The following is a 20224-nucleotide window of genomic DNA, read 5'->3' on the forward strand; positions in this document are numbered from 1 at the left end:
TCTAAGCATTTTCCAAGATTTTTGTTTTCCCCCTCCAATGTCACCTGATCCGGTCGGAATTTAAAGTAAGAGCTCTGAGACATGATATCCATATAAATATAAAATTTAATTAAATCCCGATCTATTTTTTTCAAATTAATCGTCCTCCCACTCCCCCCAGATGGTCGAATCGGGGGAACAACTATTTCAAATTTAATCTGGTCTGGTCCCTGATACACCTTCCAAATTTCATCGTCCTAGCTTATCTGGAATTGCCTAAACTAGCAAGACCGGAATTGACAGACCGACAGACCTACAGAATTTGCGATCACTGTATGTCACTTGGTAAATACCAAGTGCCATACAAAGTAATTTTTCTCTGGGGACGGAATATTTGGTTGAAGATTGGCTTCAGTATGACTTATTTTGGAAAAGGGTTATTTCCAGGCTTTGGGCAAGCCATGGGTGGAAGTAGTTATAGGCCCTACTAAACTGAAGGAAAACTCGACCTTCTTAAAACTTGAAACCCCCTCACCCTATTTTAGATATGGCTTGTGATATCAGAGCTCGATATGAGCCCTGATCCTAGTTATCTTTGGTCTAGCTTTTATTTGGATCCGTTGCTCCATTCGCAAGTTATACTAAATTAAACTAAAAGCTTGACCTTTTTCAGCACTTAAACCCTCTCTCCCTCGTTCTATTTGAGCTAGGGTTTTCATCTCAAAACTTGATGCCTGTCACGGTCTTAGACACCTTAGGTTCATTATTCACTGAGATCCATCAATCTCTCGCAAGCTACAACTGAATTAAGTGAAAAACTCAACTTTTAATTAAGCTTGGGTCTCCATCCCAGAACTCAATGTTTATCATACTCTTAGGCATCTTTATTCAATTTTCATCGAAATTCATCTCCATATGTAAGTTACAGTGAATTAAATGAAAACTCGAATTTTTTTAACACTTAAAGCCCCATCGCCCTAATTAAGCTCAATTTTAATCCAAATATTTCAATTTCAATACAAATCCGCTATACTCGATTGCACAGACGGACGGACAGACAGATAGATCTCAAAAACCTATCTTGATGGATATTTTCCACTGTCCAAATAGGTGATGATATCTGCATGATGATATGCCATTGTTTTCCTTGTTTTGGATCCAATTAGCCAACATGGCTACCTAAGACGTTGTAAAATCTGTCCGTCCGTCTGTCTGTCTGTCCGTCCGTCTGTGTAATCACGTATAGGGGAAGAAACGTTGGTTGGATTCGGATGAAAATTTTGATGGCAAGATTTTGTGCCAAGGACCATGAGACACATCAAGTTGAAAGATGAAGACCCTGGCTCAAATAAAACAGGGAGGAGAGGGCTTTACCTGCTAAAAACAGTTTTTCGTTTAATTCAGAGGAACTTGCGAATGGAGTAATGGATCTGAATGAAAATTGAACCAAAGAGGCCTAAGACCCTGACACATCAAGTTTTGAGATAAAGACCCTAACTTTAATTTTTAATTTAGTATAACTTGCAAATGGAGTAACGGATCCGAATCTAAACTAGACCAAAGATGCCTAAGATCAGGGCTCATATCAAGTTCCGGTAACACAAACCCTATCTCAAATAGGGCGAGAGGGAGAGGGTTTCAATTCTTAAGAAAGTTGAGTTTTCCTTTAATTTAGTAGGGCCTATAACTTACGAATGGAGTGACAAATCTGATGTCAGATTCGTCTGAATACCTTAATTTGCTGACACGAATTTGACAAAATACCACTGCATTGGATCCTGCTAGAAATACCTAGACTTGTTTATTGCAGACAACATTTAGATGGGCAAAGATTCATAGCTTCAGTAGTTTTACCAATAATATGGTCCTGAAGATGATGAAATGGTAGAAATCTGGTTCAGTTGACGAGATGACAAAACTTAAACACTAATGTTAGAAATATAAGCCCAAATGGACTGTAGTATGCAACATTTAGCACAAAACAAGGGATTATAGCTCACTGTCGACCAGTGAACTGCGACATAATTTCAATTTTCTTTGTTATATAACTTTTAAACAAAAATTAAACCAAGTGTTAATAATACTATAATTTTTTTTGTCAAAACAAATACCTTATTTCATATCCAAAAATAGGGCATGGAGGTATATCTGAGTTTACTCTAAATCTAAAGGGTGATGTTTTCTTGTACATTGCCAAAGCACAGACACACAAAAGCTATATCTGAGTTTGCTCTAAATCTAAAGGTGATGTTTTCTTGTACATTGCCAAAGCACACACACAAAATTTTCGTGTCAAAGGTAAAGTATTTGAAAAACAAGTACATTAAAAGTATCTTAAGTAATAAGTATTTCGTAATCTTACTTAAGTACCAAGTAATAAGTACACCCTAGAGTTTTTACTTAAGTACATGTACAAGTAATGGAAAATTTTACTTAGTAGTACTTCAAGTAAAAGTACTTCAAGTAAGTGACAGCACTGCTTATGGCCATCCATTTTCTTTTAAACAGAGAGGAGTTCTATGTTTCCTAGCTTCAATAAATTTATATGCAATTTTGAGACCAGGGTTACGAAGTAGGTCAAAACTTGCAAATGGAACTATGGTATGACTAATTAATTTGTAAGAAATGAATATCAATTTAAAGATTAAAAAAATTATGTAGAAAACAAACAAGACAAATAAATAAAAGTATTCCTTTACAACCATTTAATGAAGTGTAACAAATGTAGATCATCCCTAAGATTGAAATGAACAAAGCTTCAATTATGAATCTGTTTTCTTTTAAACAGACTGAAGGGGCAAACCTCCAAGCTATGACAAATTCAATCTCACTTTTGGTCTCTTTCCTTTTCAATAGGAACTTTCTTTGGATTTTTTTCAACCAAGTAAAAACAGTAGGGACATGATCAGGTATAAGTGACCTTCCACTAAGCCTACATACCCAGGGGAAAATTGTGCAGCTATACTAAATAATTGGTAAATTTTTTGTTGTTCGTATTTTTGATTTACAATTAAAGTGAACATACTCCTTGATGCCTTTTTTATGTTTTTTATAAACATAATAAGTGCTTCAAGTGCAAGTTTTTGAGCTCTTGAAAATAACCAAAGTATACTCAAATAGTTTTTGGGTAAAAAAAAGCTTCAAAACATTGGTCTCAAACTTACTGTTTCATTATTAATCCATTTTTTACATGTTGTATAATCTATGAGCACTGATTTTCCACAGTTAAGTTGGATTATTAAATTTTACAATATTATGCTGTATTTCTTCTTCTTTGATGCCAAATTTTCAATTAAGGTATGTGTTTTTGGTCATTCTTGACAAAATAATGTATGTTTTTCACTGCCAAAATTTGTTAGGTTAAATAAGGTCAAAAAGTGCTTAAACTTGAACTAGCAAAATAAGCAATTATTATATTTGTAAAGAACATACAAAAAGGCATCAAGTGGTATATTCACTTGATTTGTCAATCAAAATATGAACAAGAAAAAATTCACCCCTAACATGCCTAATTTGATTATATATTTCCAATGTTTTCTGCCACATTCTACTTGATTTTCCAATTCTTGTTTTGCCACAGTTGCCTCAGTTAACAGGTACTAGGGTTGAGGGATAGATTAGCAGAATCAATAGAAAATATGTAATTTCAGCTATAGATTTCTATATTAGGAGGGTTGGGGCTAAATTAGAGCATGGCTGCATGTAGAATGTGTTAGGTATAATTATTATGTAAATAACAAAGAATCATCTTTTTTTAACAGGTTTTCTTCTATAGGTCTACAGGTCCTTCTCTTGGCTTATACCACATCAAGCATTATATAACCAGAGAAGAATAAGTAGCAAAAAGCTATATATACATAAGCACATGTTATTTAACAATGACTTCTCTAGTGCTTAACTATGACTGCTTAGTAATATTAACAAGAAATGAGGGTAAAACTGGTGCAAACAGTATTACTGGCTTTCATATAAAGTGAATATACCACTTGATGCCTTTTTTTATGCTCTTTACAAATATAATAATTGCTTCTACTGCAAATTCAGATTTAAGCACTTTTTGACCTCTTGACCTCATAAAAATGACCTATATATGGGGTCATTACAAATCTGTAATAGTTTAGAAACAAATTTGGGCTATATATTTGCACATCAGGGGGGTGGGGGTAAAGCATAGCATATATTATATATGTAAACTAACCATTGCTGTTTTTTTTTTATGTGTTTGTGCACATCAAATTTTAATGAGAAGAGAAATCACCAGTGCAACAGCACAAACATAAAACAAAAAATCCAGCAATGGTTAGTTTACATAATTAATATATGCTATACTTTGCCCCCAACCCCTGATGTGCAAATATATAGCCCAAATTTGTTTCTAAACTATTAAAGATTTGTAATTACCCCATATATAGGTCATTTTTAAGAGGTCAAAAAGTGCTTAAATCTGAATTTGCATTATAAGCGAGTATTATATTTGTAAACAGCATTAAAAAGGCATAAAGTGTTATATTCACTTTATATGAAAGCCAGTAATACTGTTTGCACCAGTTTTACCCAATGGTAAAACTGGTGCAAACACATAGCCTATAAGTAACAAAAACAGTGAAATTTAGTGTAAATGACAATCAGGAACTGGATACTAGCTCAAGGGGGCTAAAAACAGGGCTATATAATTGGAGTTCAAAGAAGGTGGTGATTTTTTAGTGAAAAAAAAACACTTCCCTGGCTTATTTAGGACTTTGAATTAATTAGCTTACCAAAATTTTCCTATCCTATGCAATTGAAATAGTTTTCCCTTTTCAGAGCATTAAGACAATTTATCACAATAAAAAATATCCAAAGCATCTTGAATGGAATGACTTCAAAAGGCAAATGACAACCACAATTTGAAATCTTACAATTAAACTTCTTGCCACACAAATTGTATTAGGCTACCCAGCTCTGAAATAATTGCTGAAGGTGTGTTTGCCTGTAAAATTAGAGACCGACCCGAAATCCCAGCCTCTTCCTTGTCAGAACTTCACATAGCATTAAAGCAATAATTACAAGTGACCAATGCTGTTATTCTCGCAATTAATCTTGCCGTTTTAAGTGACACGTGGCCAGACAAAGTATTTGTTGCTATCTTTTAGGGGTTAAACCTCGATTAGTAAAAATCCCATCGAACAAGTAAACAAACGCACCCTTGAAGAATTCTCAGTCCGGACTAGAATTTCATCTGTAATTATCGTAGGGTTATGACATCAAAAAAACCCTACGAAAGATTCTACGAAATTGCAGCATTTATCTGAGGTTTTTGAGGTTTAGAAGAAACTAAAGAAAGATAGTGGCGATCCATATCCAAAGCATAAGGAAGACCAGAGCATAAGGAAGAAAGATCTGGTTCCAGAGATTTCAAATTCCAGAAATGTGTGATAAAAAAACTTCCAATGTAAGTGGCTAAGAATATCTCCGTTAAAAAAATAATCATTTGTGATCAGCAGCTTTTAGATTATTATCATTAAGGATGTAGATCTTCACCTTGCTCATTGATCATAGAGCTTTAATTTTATGATAACTGCTAAATACAATGATCATTGACTTCTTGTTTTGTTATTCTTGAAGCAAAAAAATTAAGCTCTTTTAAACAAAGAGAAAACATAAAATTTCTCATGCCCTGCTAAAGGTTATCTCTAAGCAGAGTGATAGCTTATCAGCAGTTGTTGATAGTTGTTTAATAAAGTGATTGTTAATATTCTAGTTGAGTGACTTCTTGTTATCTCACAGAGGGGTAAGGTTAGGAAAATGAAACTTTCAGGGGTGGGTCTACAGGCTAAAGTATATCCTGGGAAGGAATTCTAGAGTACCCACCTCCACTCCTCCCTCTAGAGAGCCTTGAAATTTTCCTACATGACAGGTTTGACAGTTTTAACAGATTTATTAAAATTGAAATTTTGACAAAATAACATTTTATCTTAATTTTTAGTTACCAGTTGCTTTTTCTCTGCCTTTAGTTCTGAAAATGCAATTCCTGTTATGAGTAGAATTCTGAGCCATATCAATGTTTATTTTTTTTCAAAATTTAGGAAATATATTGGCATATCTTTAAAACCTTATAAATTTGGATTGAGCAAAGTTGTGAAGCTGAAAACAATTTTGTCGTACTTCATTCAAGCAGAAGATCTATTTTGCAGTATTTCACTTTTATAACACATATTTTGAAGGTCATCAAAGGTCAGGGCCCTTTAGAGAGAGAAGGAGTAGAGGTAGGCACTTCAAAGTACCTTCCCAGGACATACTTTAGCCTGTAGCTGCATCCCTGGAAGTTTCATTTTCCTAACATAACCCCTTTTTGAGATAGCAAGAAGTCAATCAACTAGAATTTTACCAAGTGATTTTCTTTCAAGTAAAATTGATCTGCCCTAAATAGGGTGATAATCCTGTCTTCAAGCAATCATCATATTAAAGCTGCAAACCCATTGTTAACATCACAATGCAAATAAGCTGAAATAGCAGTATAACTCACTAAGTATCAGTGCATTATTAGCATTTTAACCATGGTCTAGCTCCTTTAGAATTATGTTTGAGTAACCTGATGTGAGCTACCTCTTCTAATCAGAATAGGGCTCTAAACTAATTTCCCAGGGATCAAAAATATGATAGCTTTTCCTTTAACTACATATCTTTAACTATATTGTGTATCAGACACAAATTTATTTTTAAGCTTTTTGGTCAAAAGGATTTTTTTTAAAACTTGGTCAAATGTCAGAGACATAACCTTACCTATGCTTGAAATTATACTAAACAAATCTGATAAATTCTAGTAGGATCCAATTTGGTGATATTTTGCTATGTACATTTATTCCATCTGTCATTTAAATTTGATACTCCTTTCACTAACTTCAGCAAATCAACAAAAAATTCTACTTTTTGTTTATAGAACCCCCTCCTCTTTCCCTATTTGACCTAAGGTCAATGAAAAAAACTTTAAAAGCCTTAGTCTTTTTGACTTAGGGTCATAGTCTCAGAATCTCAGTCAAACAGATGGATGGACAAATAGATATTGCAATGTCTGTGTTATCTATAGCTAACACATTTGATCCCAGAAAAGATTTAACAAATCTTATCATTGACATATCAAATTTAGCATGCTGATGAACCTGATATTGCCTTGTAGTGTCCTTTTTCAAATAATATTTATGAACAATAAAAAAGTATTTTATTTTTGCTGTTTAAGATGTTTATGATTTTACAGAATGTTATATTTCAGTGTGGGTGTGTGCTAGGATTAACAATGCTTATGACAGCAAAGGTCCTTCCATTTGTGGCACCACAGAGTATTGAATCCCTGACCCTGAACTCCTGAGTCAACTGTCATATTTGACATATGTGAAAAAATGTATTTAATTTTTTCTTTTTTTGGCTCTTAAAGATGTGATTGAAAATAGTCAGAGCTTTGGGGTGTGAATCCCCTTATTTGTCCCGTTGGAAGGAGGCTAGTACTGTACTTGCAATTTTTATAGTTTCTTAATAATCTTATAATCTCAATTTTTGCAATTTTCTTTTTTCTTTACCACTTCAATGGTATTCTATGAACCTGTTCTTGTTCTTTGTAATATGCCTTTACTGTATTTGGGATATACCTGTATAGACTTCTCTTTGATACTCTACAATAGCATCCTCATTTAGATCAGGTTGCATGTAGCTTTTTCTAAATGTTGTCAAGTCTCTTAAGTCACTTATACCTGGTGCTTTCCCCACTGTTTTTTGTTGGTAAAAAAAAAAATCCAAAGAAAGTTCCCATTGAAAAGAGCCCAATTTGTCAATGAATTTGTCAAAGCTTGAAGGTTTGCCCCTTCAGTCTGTTTAAAAAAAACAGATTCATAATTGAAGCTTTGTTCATTTCAATCTTAAGAGTGACCTACATTTGTGACAATTCATTAAATTGTTATAAAGGGATACTTTTATTTATTTATTTGTCTTGTTTGAATTCTAAATGATTGTTTTTTAATCTTTAAATTGATTTGTACTTATGTTTAATAAGTTTAAAAGAAAGCATATATGGCCAAGTCAGTAGGCCAGTAAAGGACCAGGTGTTCCTTTTGCCAGGAAGTACAATAGGAAGCTAGGGGCCAGCCATCCTATGCTTTTGCATGCCCTTCCTGCTTACTGCTCCACATTTCTTTAGGTAACCTTTTAAAGTTGGGCTAATTCTAGCCAAGCTGACAGAGTCACATCACTGATCCCTGTCCAAAACCAAATAAACTGGTAATGCCAGGAATTAAACCTGTGCCCTTTGGACAAGGATTCTCAAGCTAGAGAGCCAGCCACTTAGGAAAGAACACAAATGTGACCACAGAACAACAATTGTTTGAAAAAAGATAATATTGAAAAAAACTCAAGTCATAGTTGCTGCCCATAAACAGTATGCATTTTATTTAGACAAATTAAATTTAAGACAGGTATCATCAAAACTCCATCAGGAATTGTATTAACTTAAGATACAATAAGCAATATGAAAGCTTAGTTTTGTGACATTCTAGTCTTGAAATAATGCAAAATAAGAAAAATTATATTTCCTATTTGTTTTCCACAAGCTCATTTGAGACTGCAATATGCCCATAGTGCACTTATAAACTCTCTGAAATGCTTTTAACGGAAAGAATTGTAGACAATTGTTCTGATAAGCAAGAAAAATATTAACATAACTCTCTAAACTTGGCACTTTTTAAGACAACTTTTTAGCAAAGCAAATGCAAAACATAAGAATATAGCTAAAAGGTGGTGAAATATATGACAGATCTTATTGGTCTAAATAATCAATGCCTATAAAAATAACAGCTTTCTATTCTAAATTCTTTGTGTTTCTGATTCTTAGCAGCAGCTTGGCAATGGACAATCTCAGTTCTATTAGCCTACTAGATATGGTCTAGATGGTTATGGAGACATTTACATTTTATTTTCTCTAGAGGTATATTTAGCGCATAAGTGGATATGCACTATGTTACAAATCTAATGATCACCCAATTTGCATGACCACTAGATTTCAAGGGCCAGAGAAAATTTGATCCTTGAATCTAGTGATGACCTTCGATCTTGATTGATATCATAAGAACGTCTTGGGCCTTACTTATTGTTAGGCATAGGCATACCAAAGACTATGGTAAATGCTAGATATACCCAGTGTCTGACCTAAGCTATACAAAATCTTGACAATTGTGCATGCATTATCTGTAAGAGAAAAATTGCTCCTCCATCAGACAGAGCAAAAGCATGTCCAGTACTTTAATTTGCAGTAGTAGCAAAGTGTATAATATGTGCTTTTGCTCCATCAGACAGAGCAAAAGCATGTCAAGTACTTTAATTTGCAGTAGTAGCAAAGTGATTGGGAGCTACATATATAATATGAAAGCATCTGAGCTCATCTTCACCATTTGGACAAACCTGTTCAGAATAGAGCGATAACGAACACGAAGGGCCGTATTGGTACCGGCTGGATACTTGTCCTTAAATTGCTGGGGATAGGTGATTCAGGTATCTGTACTTCCCACAGGTCCAATCCAGTAAATATTTAAAGACGGCGATTAGTTTTTATTTTGCGCTGCGTTTTCATTCAACCTGCGTTTTCATTTGCGCTGCGATCTTTTTGTACCAGCCACAGAAAAGAAATAAAGAAAAAGAGTGACAAGAGCATGAATCCAAAAAGTTGCGCGAAAAAAATGGATCCTAAATGAGACCGCAAACAGAAATTAGCCTGTCCAAAAAAGTCTCTAGATATCTGTGCAGGCTGCAAACAACGTCTTGAGTCAGAATCTAAAGCCGTATGATGCAATGGATGTGAAAAATAGATGTGTATAGAATGACTAAACATTTCTATCCCGGAGTGTGAACTTTTTACAAAGATGTCAACCATTGGAGATATACAGTGGTACTGTCCGGTTTCCAAGCACTTTGGTACATCAGCAGACCCCCTTTCATTAGCTGAAATCTCGAGCCTTATAACATCCAAAGTCCCAAGTGCTTCGTCATCGCGGACATAGTTAAAGGAGTGGTAGAGAAGCTTAAACGTGATATCACCGAAAGCATAGATGTAGTCAAAGAGCGCGTCGATGACCTTGAGAAAAACATGGCGGAAATATTTACTATCCTAGAATTTAAACAGCATGTCGAAGCAGCAATGCTGCAGGAAACATCCAAGATCAAATAGGCCATTTTATCCCACCTCGAAGACGAAGTTCGCAGACTGTTTAGACAGGAAATAGACAGAGATAGCTGGAAACTTAACCTAGTTGCTTATGGCGTACCCCTGCAGCTAGGAATAAACAGAGACAAGGCGTTCATTGAGAAATATCTTAAAGAGCAACACAAAATTCCGAACGCAAACATTACTAATGTAAGACGCATTATAAGAAAATCGCCGCCTGTCAAAAGAGGTTGGGGCCACTCAGCAACCCATCAGACAAGCAGGAGCAAGCTATCAAGAATCGACCCACAGCAGACCCCCTCCCATTCTCTTCTCTGACCAAAATCTAAACTTGAAAAATGCATTCTACAAAGATCTTACGAGCTTCGTCAGGAAATTCAGTTTAGGGCAGATACATCACGGGAAGACCGAGAGAAAAGAAAAGTCTTAATCGCTGAACTCAGACGCCGAACTGAACTTGGAGAGCCGAACTTAGCTATCAACCGCGGAAAGATCGTCTCAAAAACTCTGTGCGCCGGGGTGGGGGATACTCTCACCAGACCATGAGTGGAGTGTTAGTTGCTGCATCTACTAGCCCTGTATATAGTGTAGATAGTGAGAAAGTTTTTCACTATTGCGCATCGCACTGGATGCCCTTACGCTGAAACAATATTCTTTGATATTTCGGTTCCACAGAGTAAAAACCATCCCACTGTTAGAATTAGCTGTGTGTACAGAAGCACATCTTCACCTTTACCCGAGCAAACAGATGCAAAGCTAGCTGAGCTCTTTGGGAAGATTTCAGACACCCATAAGGGTGACCTGTTAATTGCGGGCGACTTCACCCTGCCGACCATCACCTGGAAAGACCAATTCCCCTATGTCACCTCTGATACTGTGAATTCCATTATAGATATGATCCATGGTACTTGCCTCCACCAAATTTTCGACCAAACAACCCGTTTCATGAGCGGGCAGCTTCCAAGCCTCCTAGACCTAGTATTTCTTAGTAGACCTAATATTTCTAATAAGATCAGAATCTCTTCTTTATACTAAGTACATGCCCCCAATCGGGATAAGCGACCATGTTGCCGTAGAAATAAAAACAACATTCCTCAAAGTAACTAACAGCTACATCAAAAGGACCTTCCTAGACTATTAGAAGACTAGGATGGATCTCAGCAAAATCTCCTGGGGTGATGTCCTAATCGGCTCTTTAGAACAACAATGGCAATGCTTCAAGGAATTACTGCTAAACAAAGCTGAACAGTACACTTCGAGCAAGCTCATCCCAAAACCGCGAACACTACCGACGATGACAAAAGATATTAAGAAGGAAATTAACCGAAAAAACAGACAATTGAAGAAGTACAAAAAGCATCCATCCCCGGAAACAAAGAAAAATTTTCAAAGAGCAGGAACAGACTTAAAAATTTAACATGTGATTTATACACGAGCTTCGAATCTAAGCTTGCAGACGAAGCTAAGACGAATCCAAAGGAATTTTGGCGATATGACTCTAGCCAAGACCATAATAAACGAGGCATCAGGAAACCAGTAACTGAGGAAGGTGAAGAAATAACCGACATCAAAAAGCTTGCAAACTCACTAAATCAGCAATTCGTTTATGTTTTCACCACTGAACCCGGTGGTCCTTTACCCTCTTCACCTGAATACATTGTAAAATTCCCAATGGAAAGTATCTCTCTATCGTATACAGAGATTCTCAGGCGCTTACAAAAATAAGATACTAACTAATCCCCAGGACCAGATAACCATCATCCCAGGCTATTAAAATAAACTGCAACTATCATAGGAGAACCACTTAGGAGAATTTTCCAGACATCACTTACCTCTAGAGAGCTGCCAGCAGACTGGAAAATAGCCAACATTACACCGGTTTTCAAGAAAGGTTATCGTTCCAAGCTTGAAAACTATCAGCCAATTAGCCTGACCTCAGTCGTCGTCAAATTACTTGAGCGCATAGTCTATGGTTCAATCCTTAAGCACTTGACAACCAACAAGATCTTGTCCCCCAAGCAGCATGGCTTCCAGTCAGGGAAATCAATTGAAACAAACTTCTTGGAATCATACGAGGAAATCACAGACCTAATTGACCACAGACATCCGGTTGACCTGCTCCTGCTGGACTTTGCTAAGGCCTTTGACAGGGTTCCTTACAGTCGACTGCACTCCAAAATATCCGCTATTGGCAACAATCAGGCTGTTGTGGACTGGATGATGAATTTCCTGATAAAATGCAAGCAGAAAGTTCGCTTATTTGCTACAGATGGCAAACCAATATACTCTGAAGAGGCTGAAGTAATGAGCGGAGTACCATAGGGAACTGTACTGGGTCCAACTCTCTTTCTGATTTTCATGAATGTCATATTGAACCATATTGACAATGGCATGCACCTGTTCGTTGATGGTACCAAACTCTTTGGTATTGCATGCCCTCAGAGTATCCAGCGCGACATAGATGAGCTAAAAGTTTGGACCCATGATTGGCTTCTCCAATTTAATGCAGGAAAGTGCTATGTATTACACCTTGGACCCAATAACCCAATAGCAAACTACACGATCTACAACCCCACCACCAAAGTAAGAGAGTAACTAAAGAACAGAGCAGAAGAAAGGGATCTAGGTGTCATTATTGATGATAAACTTAAATTTCACAGCCACGTCTAGCATGTTGTTTCCCGTGCAAGCTCTAGTCTTGGACTGCTAAAACGAACCATCAACAGCAGACAGGCATCTATATTTATAAAATTATACAAAGCTCTCGTCAGACCTAATCTCGGTTTTGGCATGTGTCTTGCTGGTTCTTCTTATCAACAAGATGTGAGGCTCATCGAAAACGTACAGAGACGAGAAACAAAATGCATAAAAATCTAGCATCAACCTCATATTAGGACTGCTTCAAGTACCTCAAACTACCCACTCTGGTTTACCGACGCTTGCGCAACGAAATGATGCTTACTTACAAGCTAAAGAGTGAAAAGTCAGCACTCTTTGGCGGCAATCTCAGTACCAGCTAGCACAACACAAGAGGACACTCTAAGAAGCTACCAAAGTCAAGCTCCCGATCTAAAACTCGCCAAACATTCTTTTCGAGAAGTCATAAATCATTGGAATAAACTGAAAGATTCAACTGTCAGTGCTGCCTCTATCCAGCCCTTCAAAAACCAACTTGACAAAGAGTGGGAGAAGAAGAAGTGGAGGTTCGACTGGCAGTCATCAACTAAAGAGCACTACAGGTCTGGAACACCTTAAAGCTCTCAGATGGATTAAGGTACTTAAGGTAAGGTACTTTACCTTAGTCTTAATATTTGGACATAGGACAGAGGAAAATAATAGTTATCATTTTTTAATCAACAACAAAAGAAAATTGTTTCGTACTAGACATTAATACATTATATTATGTATTGTATGTATGTATTTTTGATTGCTATGGACTTTTTTATTCTTCTTCTTCGGCAAACGCGGATTTGGTCACAATGGCCAAAAACTTAAGCCGTTTCCTTAAGGGGCGAAAGGATTTCAAGCTTGAAATTTTTTCAAGTTGCAAGCAAAATCCTTATAAGTAATAAGCCAAAACCTTAGAGGTTTTTCTAATGCATACACTTTTTTAAGAAGAAATAGTTTTAAAACACCTTTGGGTAGGTATGTTGTAAATCTTCAGTAGCACAGCGTAGTTGAGTTTTGTGAATGCAATAACCATAAATAAATCCAGAGTCTAAAATGTAATCTTGAATTTTTTTCCCCCATGCTAAAAAGGGGGAAGGTTATTTGCAGCATTTTTAGACCTAAATGGAGCATATGATAATGTTGATAGGCACCTGTTGGTGTTAGACCTCTTATCTTTAGGACTGTCCTGTTATTTTGTATTGTTGCTCTGTGAAATGTAGAAGTTCGTGAAGTTAGGAGTGAGAGTGGCGGGAAAATGCTCAATTCCAGTGTTATCTGTATTGGCACTAACAGGGATGTGTGCTTTCACCGAAATTGTTTAACCTTTGTTTAAATGATGCCCATGAATTTTTCGTTAAGAGCAATGCACCAATAATATCGATAGATTGGCTTAAACTGTGCTTACTACTATTTGCTGACGAAATCGTATTACTGGCTGAATCAAAGTAGAAACTGCAAAAATTATTGGAGATTATGGAGGCTTATTTGGAAGAGAAGAAGTTAATCGTGAACACATCGACGACAGTGGTGATGGTTTTTGGTCGTAAAGCCATGGAAAGTGAAGATGTGAATTATTCCTTTAAAGGTGAAACTATATCAGTGAAAAATGAATTTGTTTATCATGCGGTTAATTTAACTAGTAATGGGAAATTCAGTTTGAACGTGGATCTAGCGAATGCAAGGGGGAGGTTTATTAGTGGTGAAATAACGAGGAGTAGTCTTAGATGGGTTAGAGATATTAGAACACATAAGAGGATTTGGACACGCAAGATAGTGCCGGTGATACATTATGGAGCAGAGGTTTCGGGCAATCGGAAAGGTCCGAAACTTGAGGTGGTTATGAGGAGATATTATAAGAGGATGTTGGGACTAGGGGATTCTTTAAATAATTTGGTAATCCAGGGGGATTTAGGCTTAGCATCGCTGCGATCTATGAGGCTAGTGACTATGGTGAGATATTGGGTTAGGATACCTGGTATGCAGAGATTTACAGTAGCAAAGGCAGCCAACATAGAGGCGTTGAGACATAAAAGTAAAGTAGGGTGGCCAGCGGAGATTCAGTATATCTTAGATCAGTGTGGATTAGGGGAATGGTAGAATGAAGGAAAGGGGATTACGGGTACGGATGAAATATCAATAGGGGAGGCACAAGAGAGGTTGAAGAACGAAGAAATCCAGATATGGTGGGCAAGTCTGGATCGTTTAGGGTCGTTAAAATTTTAGACAGATAAAGGGTAGTTGGGAGGGGAGGGGCTATTTTGGAAGGTTGGGTTGAGTACAGAGGATTTGAAGGCATATTTGGATTGGAGGGGAAATGAATTTTTGATTGAAGAGAAAAGAAAGTATCAAGGGAGAAAAGGGGAGAAAGTAGAATCTATTACTTGTATGTTTGGATCTCAGGATGAAAGTTTGATACATTTTTTTGTGTAAATGTGTCGAATTGAATGAATGGAGGCGTGAGATGTATGGTAAAAAAAATTGAATAAGGTATGGATGGTATAAAGAATGAAAGAGACAAATTTGAAAGGATATTGAAAGGATAACAAGGTTTGTCAGGATTGCAGCTGTACATCGTGAATGTTTCTTTTTTAAAGTATTACTTTATTTTAGTTTAATTCGTTATTTTTTATGTAAAATTCCTATGGCCCATGGGCTTTTTCTGGAATTAACTATTATTATTATAATACTATTATTATTATCCATATAAATTACATGGCCCCGAGGACGAAATCATATTTTTAGTACGAAGGCTCCTAAACAGATTCCTTCCCGGAATATGTGTATAAGACCGTCCACGAAGAGGAAGAACAAAACCAGTGATATAGATCGAGACCTCATCAAATGGGTATTGAATGGCCGTAAGTAGGAGCTGTTTTCAACTCTCCCAGTCCCCCATCCCTACCTAACAGTGTTTTTAAAAACCATCAAATCTGTAAATCCTTTCTAACCCACATTTTATGAGCCATTTCTGTGCTTGGCAAAAAAACCTTACAAATTAACAACTAAATGAAATGAGCAGTATCCTGTTGTTGCGTCCAACTACACCCATCAAATCTATATTGATACTATGTTGTAGTTGGTTGTGTACCATTTATCATCTTCAGTTTAAAAAATAACCCTCCCTACTAGCCATTCTTGAACTTTTGAATTCAATTCGTGATTTTTTTTTTAACTAGGACCTTCAGGGGAAGGCAAGGAGCAATATGAAAACTAAAAAGCACATACAAACTGCATTCGGGTAGTTAGCAAGTTTAGCCCTTGAGACAAATCTTAATTATTTTTTATTCTTGACATTTTTTACTTAATGAATACAAAATGAAGATGATATAAATATGTCAGTCGTGATTTTTCTATTAGAAAAACAATATTTGCAGTGAATTTTTTTTCCTTTGGGACAGAATTTTTGGGGACAGATTTTTTTGAAGTCAAAGAGAGAAGAATCATTTTTTCTTATAGTTAGAGAAATGAAGCGGGAAATTTATCAAGATTTACAGGTGCTTCTACCAGTTTACAGGTGGTGTACTAGAGTATAAAATAGGCGAGTAATATTTTTTTTTTTACCAAAGTCTGAACGAGATGAATCAGATTCTTTTTTAGAGTTAGAGACATATGAAGAGGGAATCTATCAACATTTAGAGTCCTGGTGAGTGAAAATTTATCAAGATTCAGAGGCAGGTGATTGGGAATTTTTTCAAAAGTAACACTAACTCTAACACTAACAGTGTTTTTGAAAACCATCAAATCTCTAAAGAATTTCTAAAGAAGTGAACACCACTCGAAAAGAATGCAAGCATAAAAATAATAGTTGACGACGAGGGCTTCTTGATAGTGCTTGTTGTAACACTTCAGCAATTGATAGCCCCATATCGCCGTCTTTCTGGTATTAGAATAAACGGAAGCTAAAGAGAAGAAGAACACTTTTCTACCAATATCCTCATATTTTATTTTTTCGAAAAGGATTGTTTGTACATAGGAAGGACAAACATTTACATCTTATTTAAAAAAAATTTAAGATGAAATATTTCAAGAAAGTTATGTGTTAATAATAAAGTTGTTGCAGATTTAAATCTTGACAAGGACAAATGTTTGAACTATGAAACAAGTACTAGTGGCAACTTTTGGTAAAGTATGTATAAGTTGTAGTGACAGTGAGAGATTATATTCCTTTGGAGCATAAAACATTTTCAGAGATGATAGCGCTCAAAGAGTATGCAAGTCTTTCACTAATAGTTGATGACAAAGGGGGACCTCTGGTTTATGGTTCTGGTAACACGTTACCTGTTGATAGATCCTATTCCCCCTTTCTGGTATTCAACCGAAAAGTTGTACCTGTGTAAAAACAATGTTGTAATAGACAATGAAATTGCAAATAAAATAAAAATGACATTTGCCCATAATATTGCCAAGGAATTTAGAGACAATTTAAAGAAAAGCCAAGTATCAGTGAACGTTAAGAGTATCATTCGTAGCTTACCAATAGATACCTTCATTGAACAGAATAATAGCAATAAGCGAAAAGTTTGATAAACTCGTAGGTGTAACCAGGTTAAAAGCCGTGTATGGCCCCGAATTGAAAAAAGTTTATGTCTGGATAAAAAATGACGAATTATTTTTGGAGTGGATTCAAAACATTCAAATTTTTTACGATATTAAATTTTTTACGACATGATATTAATAACATGTTGTATTGTAAGTGCTATTATTTCAATAAACATTTCATTGAATTATTTTGTTATGTTTCTAATATTCTTAGGGTATGCTAGTATGCTTTAAAAGTCAGAGACGCAAGAACAGGATTTTTAGATAGACATTACTACCACGCTCACAAGTGGTGTACTAGAGTTTGAAATAGGTCAATAAGGTTTTTCCATAGCCTGAGAGAAAGATGAACCGGATTCTTTTTAAAAGTTAGAAACATATTAAGTGGAAATTTATCGAAATCCAGTCAGACACAGACACTACTACCAGGCTCAAAACTAGTGTACTAGCTATAACATTTGTGATTGATACATGGTATCAAGAAGCTATAGTGAAAACTATATTGATTTTCGTCTGCAATCACTAAGATATATATCACGACCTTTACTGTCACAAAAAATGGACTGGTCTTAAACGAGAGAATATGAGACTAAGGACGTTTAACGGAAGGTTGTCAAAGGATTTTATCGATACTAGAGAACTTACAAAAGCTAGATTCTTTTTTTGTTGGCCACAATATCCAGGTTCAGTGTGCTTTTTGTGCAGGCGTGGTAGGAAACTGGGAAGGGGGTTATGTGCTTATAGGTAAATATAGAAGATACTTCGAAACAAGTCCTTTTATTCAAGGAGTCGATGTGGGAAATATTCTATTGAAACCTTCTGCTTTAACTGGAGGCTATGACACTTCTGTGTGTTACATGAGATCAAGAAGCTATAGTCAATACTACATTAATATTTGTCTAAAACCACAAGAAAAACATACTTCTCTTAAACAAGAGGATGTTGGACTTAGGACATTTTCATTTAAAAATATTAATAAGGTATAGTATTTTATATGTGTCATTATTGCAATAAAAAAAAGCTGCTTTACATTACAGCAGCCACAGTGCTAGTATTTGTATTACTAGCAGTAGCAATAAAAGTAGTAGCGTTAGTACTAGTAGTAGCAGTAGTATTAGCGTCTTGCCTTTATAAGTAGTTGCAATAGAATAAGTAGTTGACGTAGTTGTAGTAAATGTAGCAGTGATAAAGGTATTAGAATTAGCGTGCATATATTGCCTTTTAGTATGATCATTTTCCCCTTTTAGCATTCTCTGAAAGTTCAAGCTTGATTCCAAATAAAGTCTTTGGACAATGTACATTCACACAGGATCTTTTGATTTAGTTTAATTTTTCCCTCAGTATTTAAACGGAGTAGTTTGGTAGCAGTAGCATACAAATATCCTCTTTTTGATCATCTGTCTTATCATTTCCTGTACGTTCCATATGAATATACCCAGTCATTCACGAGTTATGCCCTTTTTGACCATCCGTATACACATAACGTGTTTTGATTTAGTTCAACACTCCCCTCAAGATTCTCTAAAAAATTACCATACAATTGCTTTCTTCTTCTTCTTGAGAATCTTAACAACGAGAACAAAATCATTTCAAGGTTTGAGGAAGATAGACATTTGCTGTATTGTTTATGAAAATACCATAGTCGCTTGCACTGTGAGGGGAATAATACAGACACTTTACCATAATTGAAGCTCGACGGGTCACATATTTGTTTCAATGACATCTTTTGGTTTCCTGTATTCGGGAACTCTTCCAGTAGGTGACGAATAGACTGTGTTCTACTTGCACAATCACACACATTGGTATCACCTAAATGCAATTTTTTCAAGTTGAAGTATGCTTTTGTGGATGCCAGTTGGGTTCCCAATCGAAAAATTATGTTTACTGCCGTGTGTGTTATTCGTATAATATAAGAATATACGGAAAGTACATTATACTTTTTACCTGGTGTTTTTTCTTTTAAAATATTCTTTATATTGACTGCAAGATTGTCCAGGTTTCAAAGTTATTTCTGATTTCCTTAATAACCAGTTAATTATTCGATACCTTGGATACAAAATTTGAACACTCTGAACATCTTGAGCTTAGAAGAGTAGCCTCTTTTGCTAATTTATCAGTTTTTTCATTAACATCTATTTCATAATGGCTTGGACTCTATTGTTATTCCTACTTTTACCTTTTTCTTGACATTTTCTTAATTCGTCATGGTTAAAATGACTTAACCGATTTATGAACATTTCCTTTTATTGGTACGTTTGCCAACCTCTTTCCAAAAGAACTACTGATATCTGTTTCTTTTGATATTACAGAATATCCCGCTTTCTCTCTTATATTGGACTCGTCTTTGAAAAATTTATGAAAAGACTTCAAAGAATATTTCAACAATATTTGGAAATCCCTGACTATTTTCAGCTTTTTCTGTCATCTAACCAGGAACTTCCGACAGAAAAAATCCAACTTACAAAATTGTATGAATTATTAGGCCATAAAATGTCATGCAGGTTGACACGGTATTTACATGAGGGTGAGACGGGTAACCTTAGTGATTGTCATTTAACGAGGAAGGGGGGGGGGTGTAAACACCAAGACCCGCGAAACACATTAAAGCTTAATACACATTTGTATTAAGCAGAAACATCGAGCTCTGGTCTCCATTGGCTGCAGTTGTTTTTTTCGTAACTATGTTATCTTTTGGCTCATATTCCCTTTGCAGCTTCTTGGTATATCATTGTTAAAACGTCTTAGCGTTTAATGTTTCGACATAAGAAGATTTTGTTGCTATCATTCAATAGCTGAGATTCAGCTTTGTCAACAGTAAAATTAAATTACGGAATTTACGTTTACATTTACATT

The 20224-nt window shown here is 35.7% G+C and overlaps 1 protein-coding gene across 1 annotated transcript; it reads left to right on the top strand.

Moving 5' to 3' along the window:
* Positions 1–7195: 7195 nt before the first annotated feature.
* On the top strand, positions 7196–12484 carry LOC136025468 (uncharacterized). The gene is made up of 2 exons (XM_065701500.1): positions 7196–7295; positions 11958–12484. The coding sequence occupies exons 1-2, from the start codon at positions 7196–7198 to the stop codon at positions 12482–12484; spliced, it is 627 nt and encodes a 208-aa protein (XP_065557572.1).
* The last annotated feature ends 7740 nt before the right edge of the window (positions 12485–20224 follow it).

Source organism: Artemia franciscana, chromosome 3 (genome assembly GCF_032884065.1).
Source record: "Artemia franciscana chromosome 3, ASM3288406v1, whole genome shotgun sequence".
NCBI lineage: Eukaryota > Metazoa > Arthropoda > Branchiopoda > Anostraca > Artemiidae > Artemia > Artemia franciscana.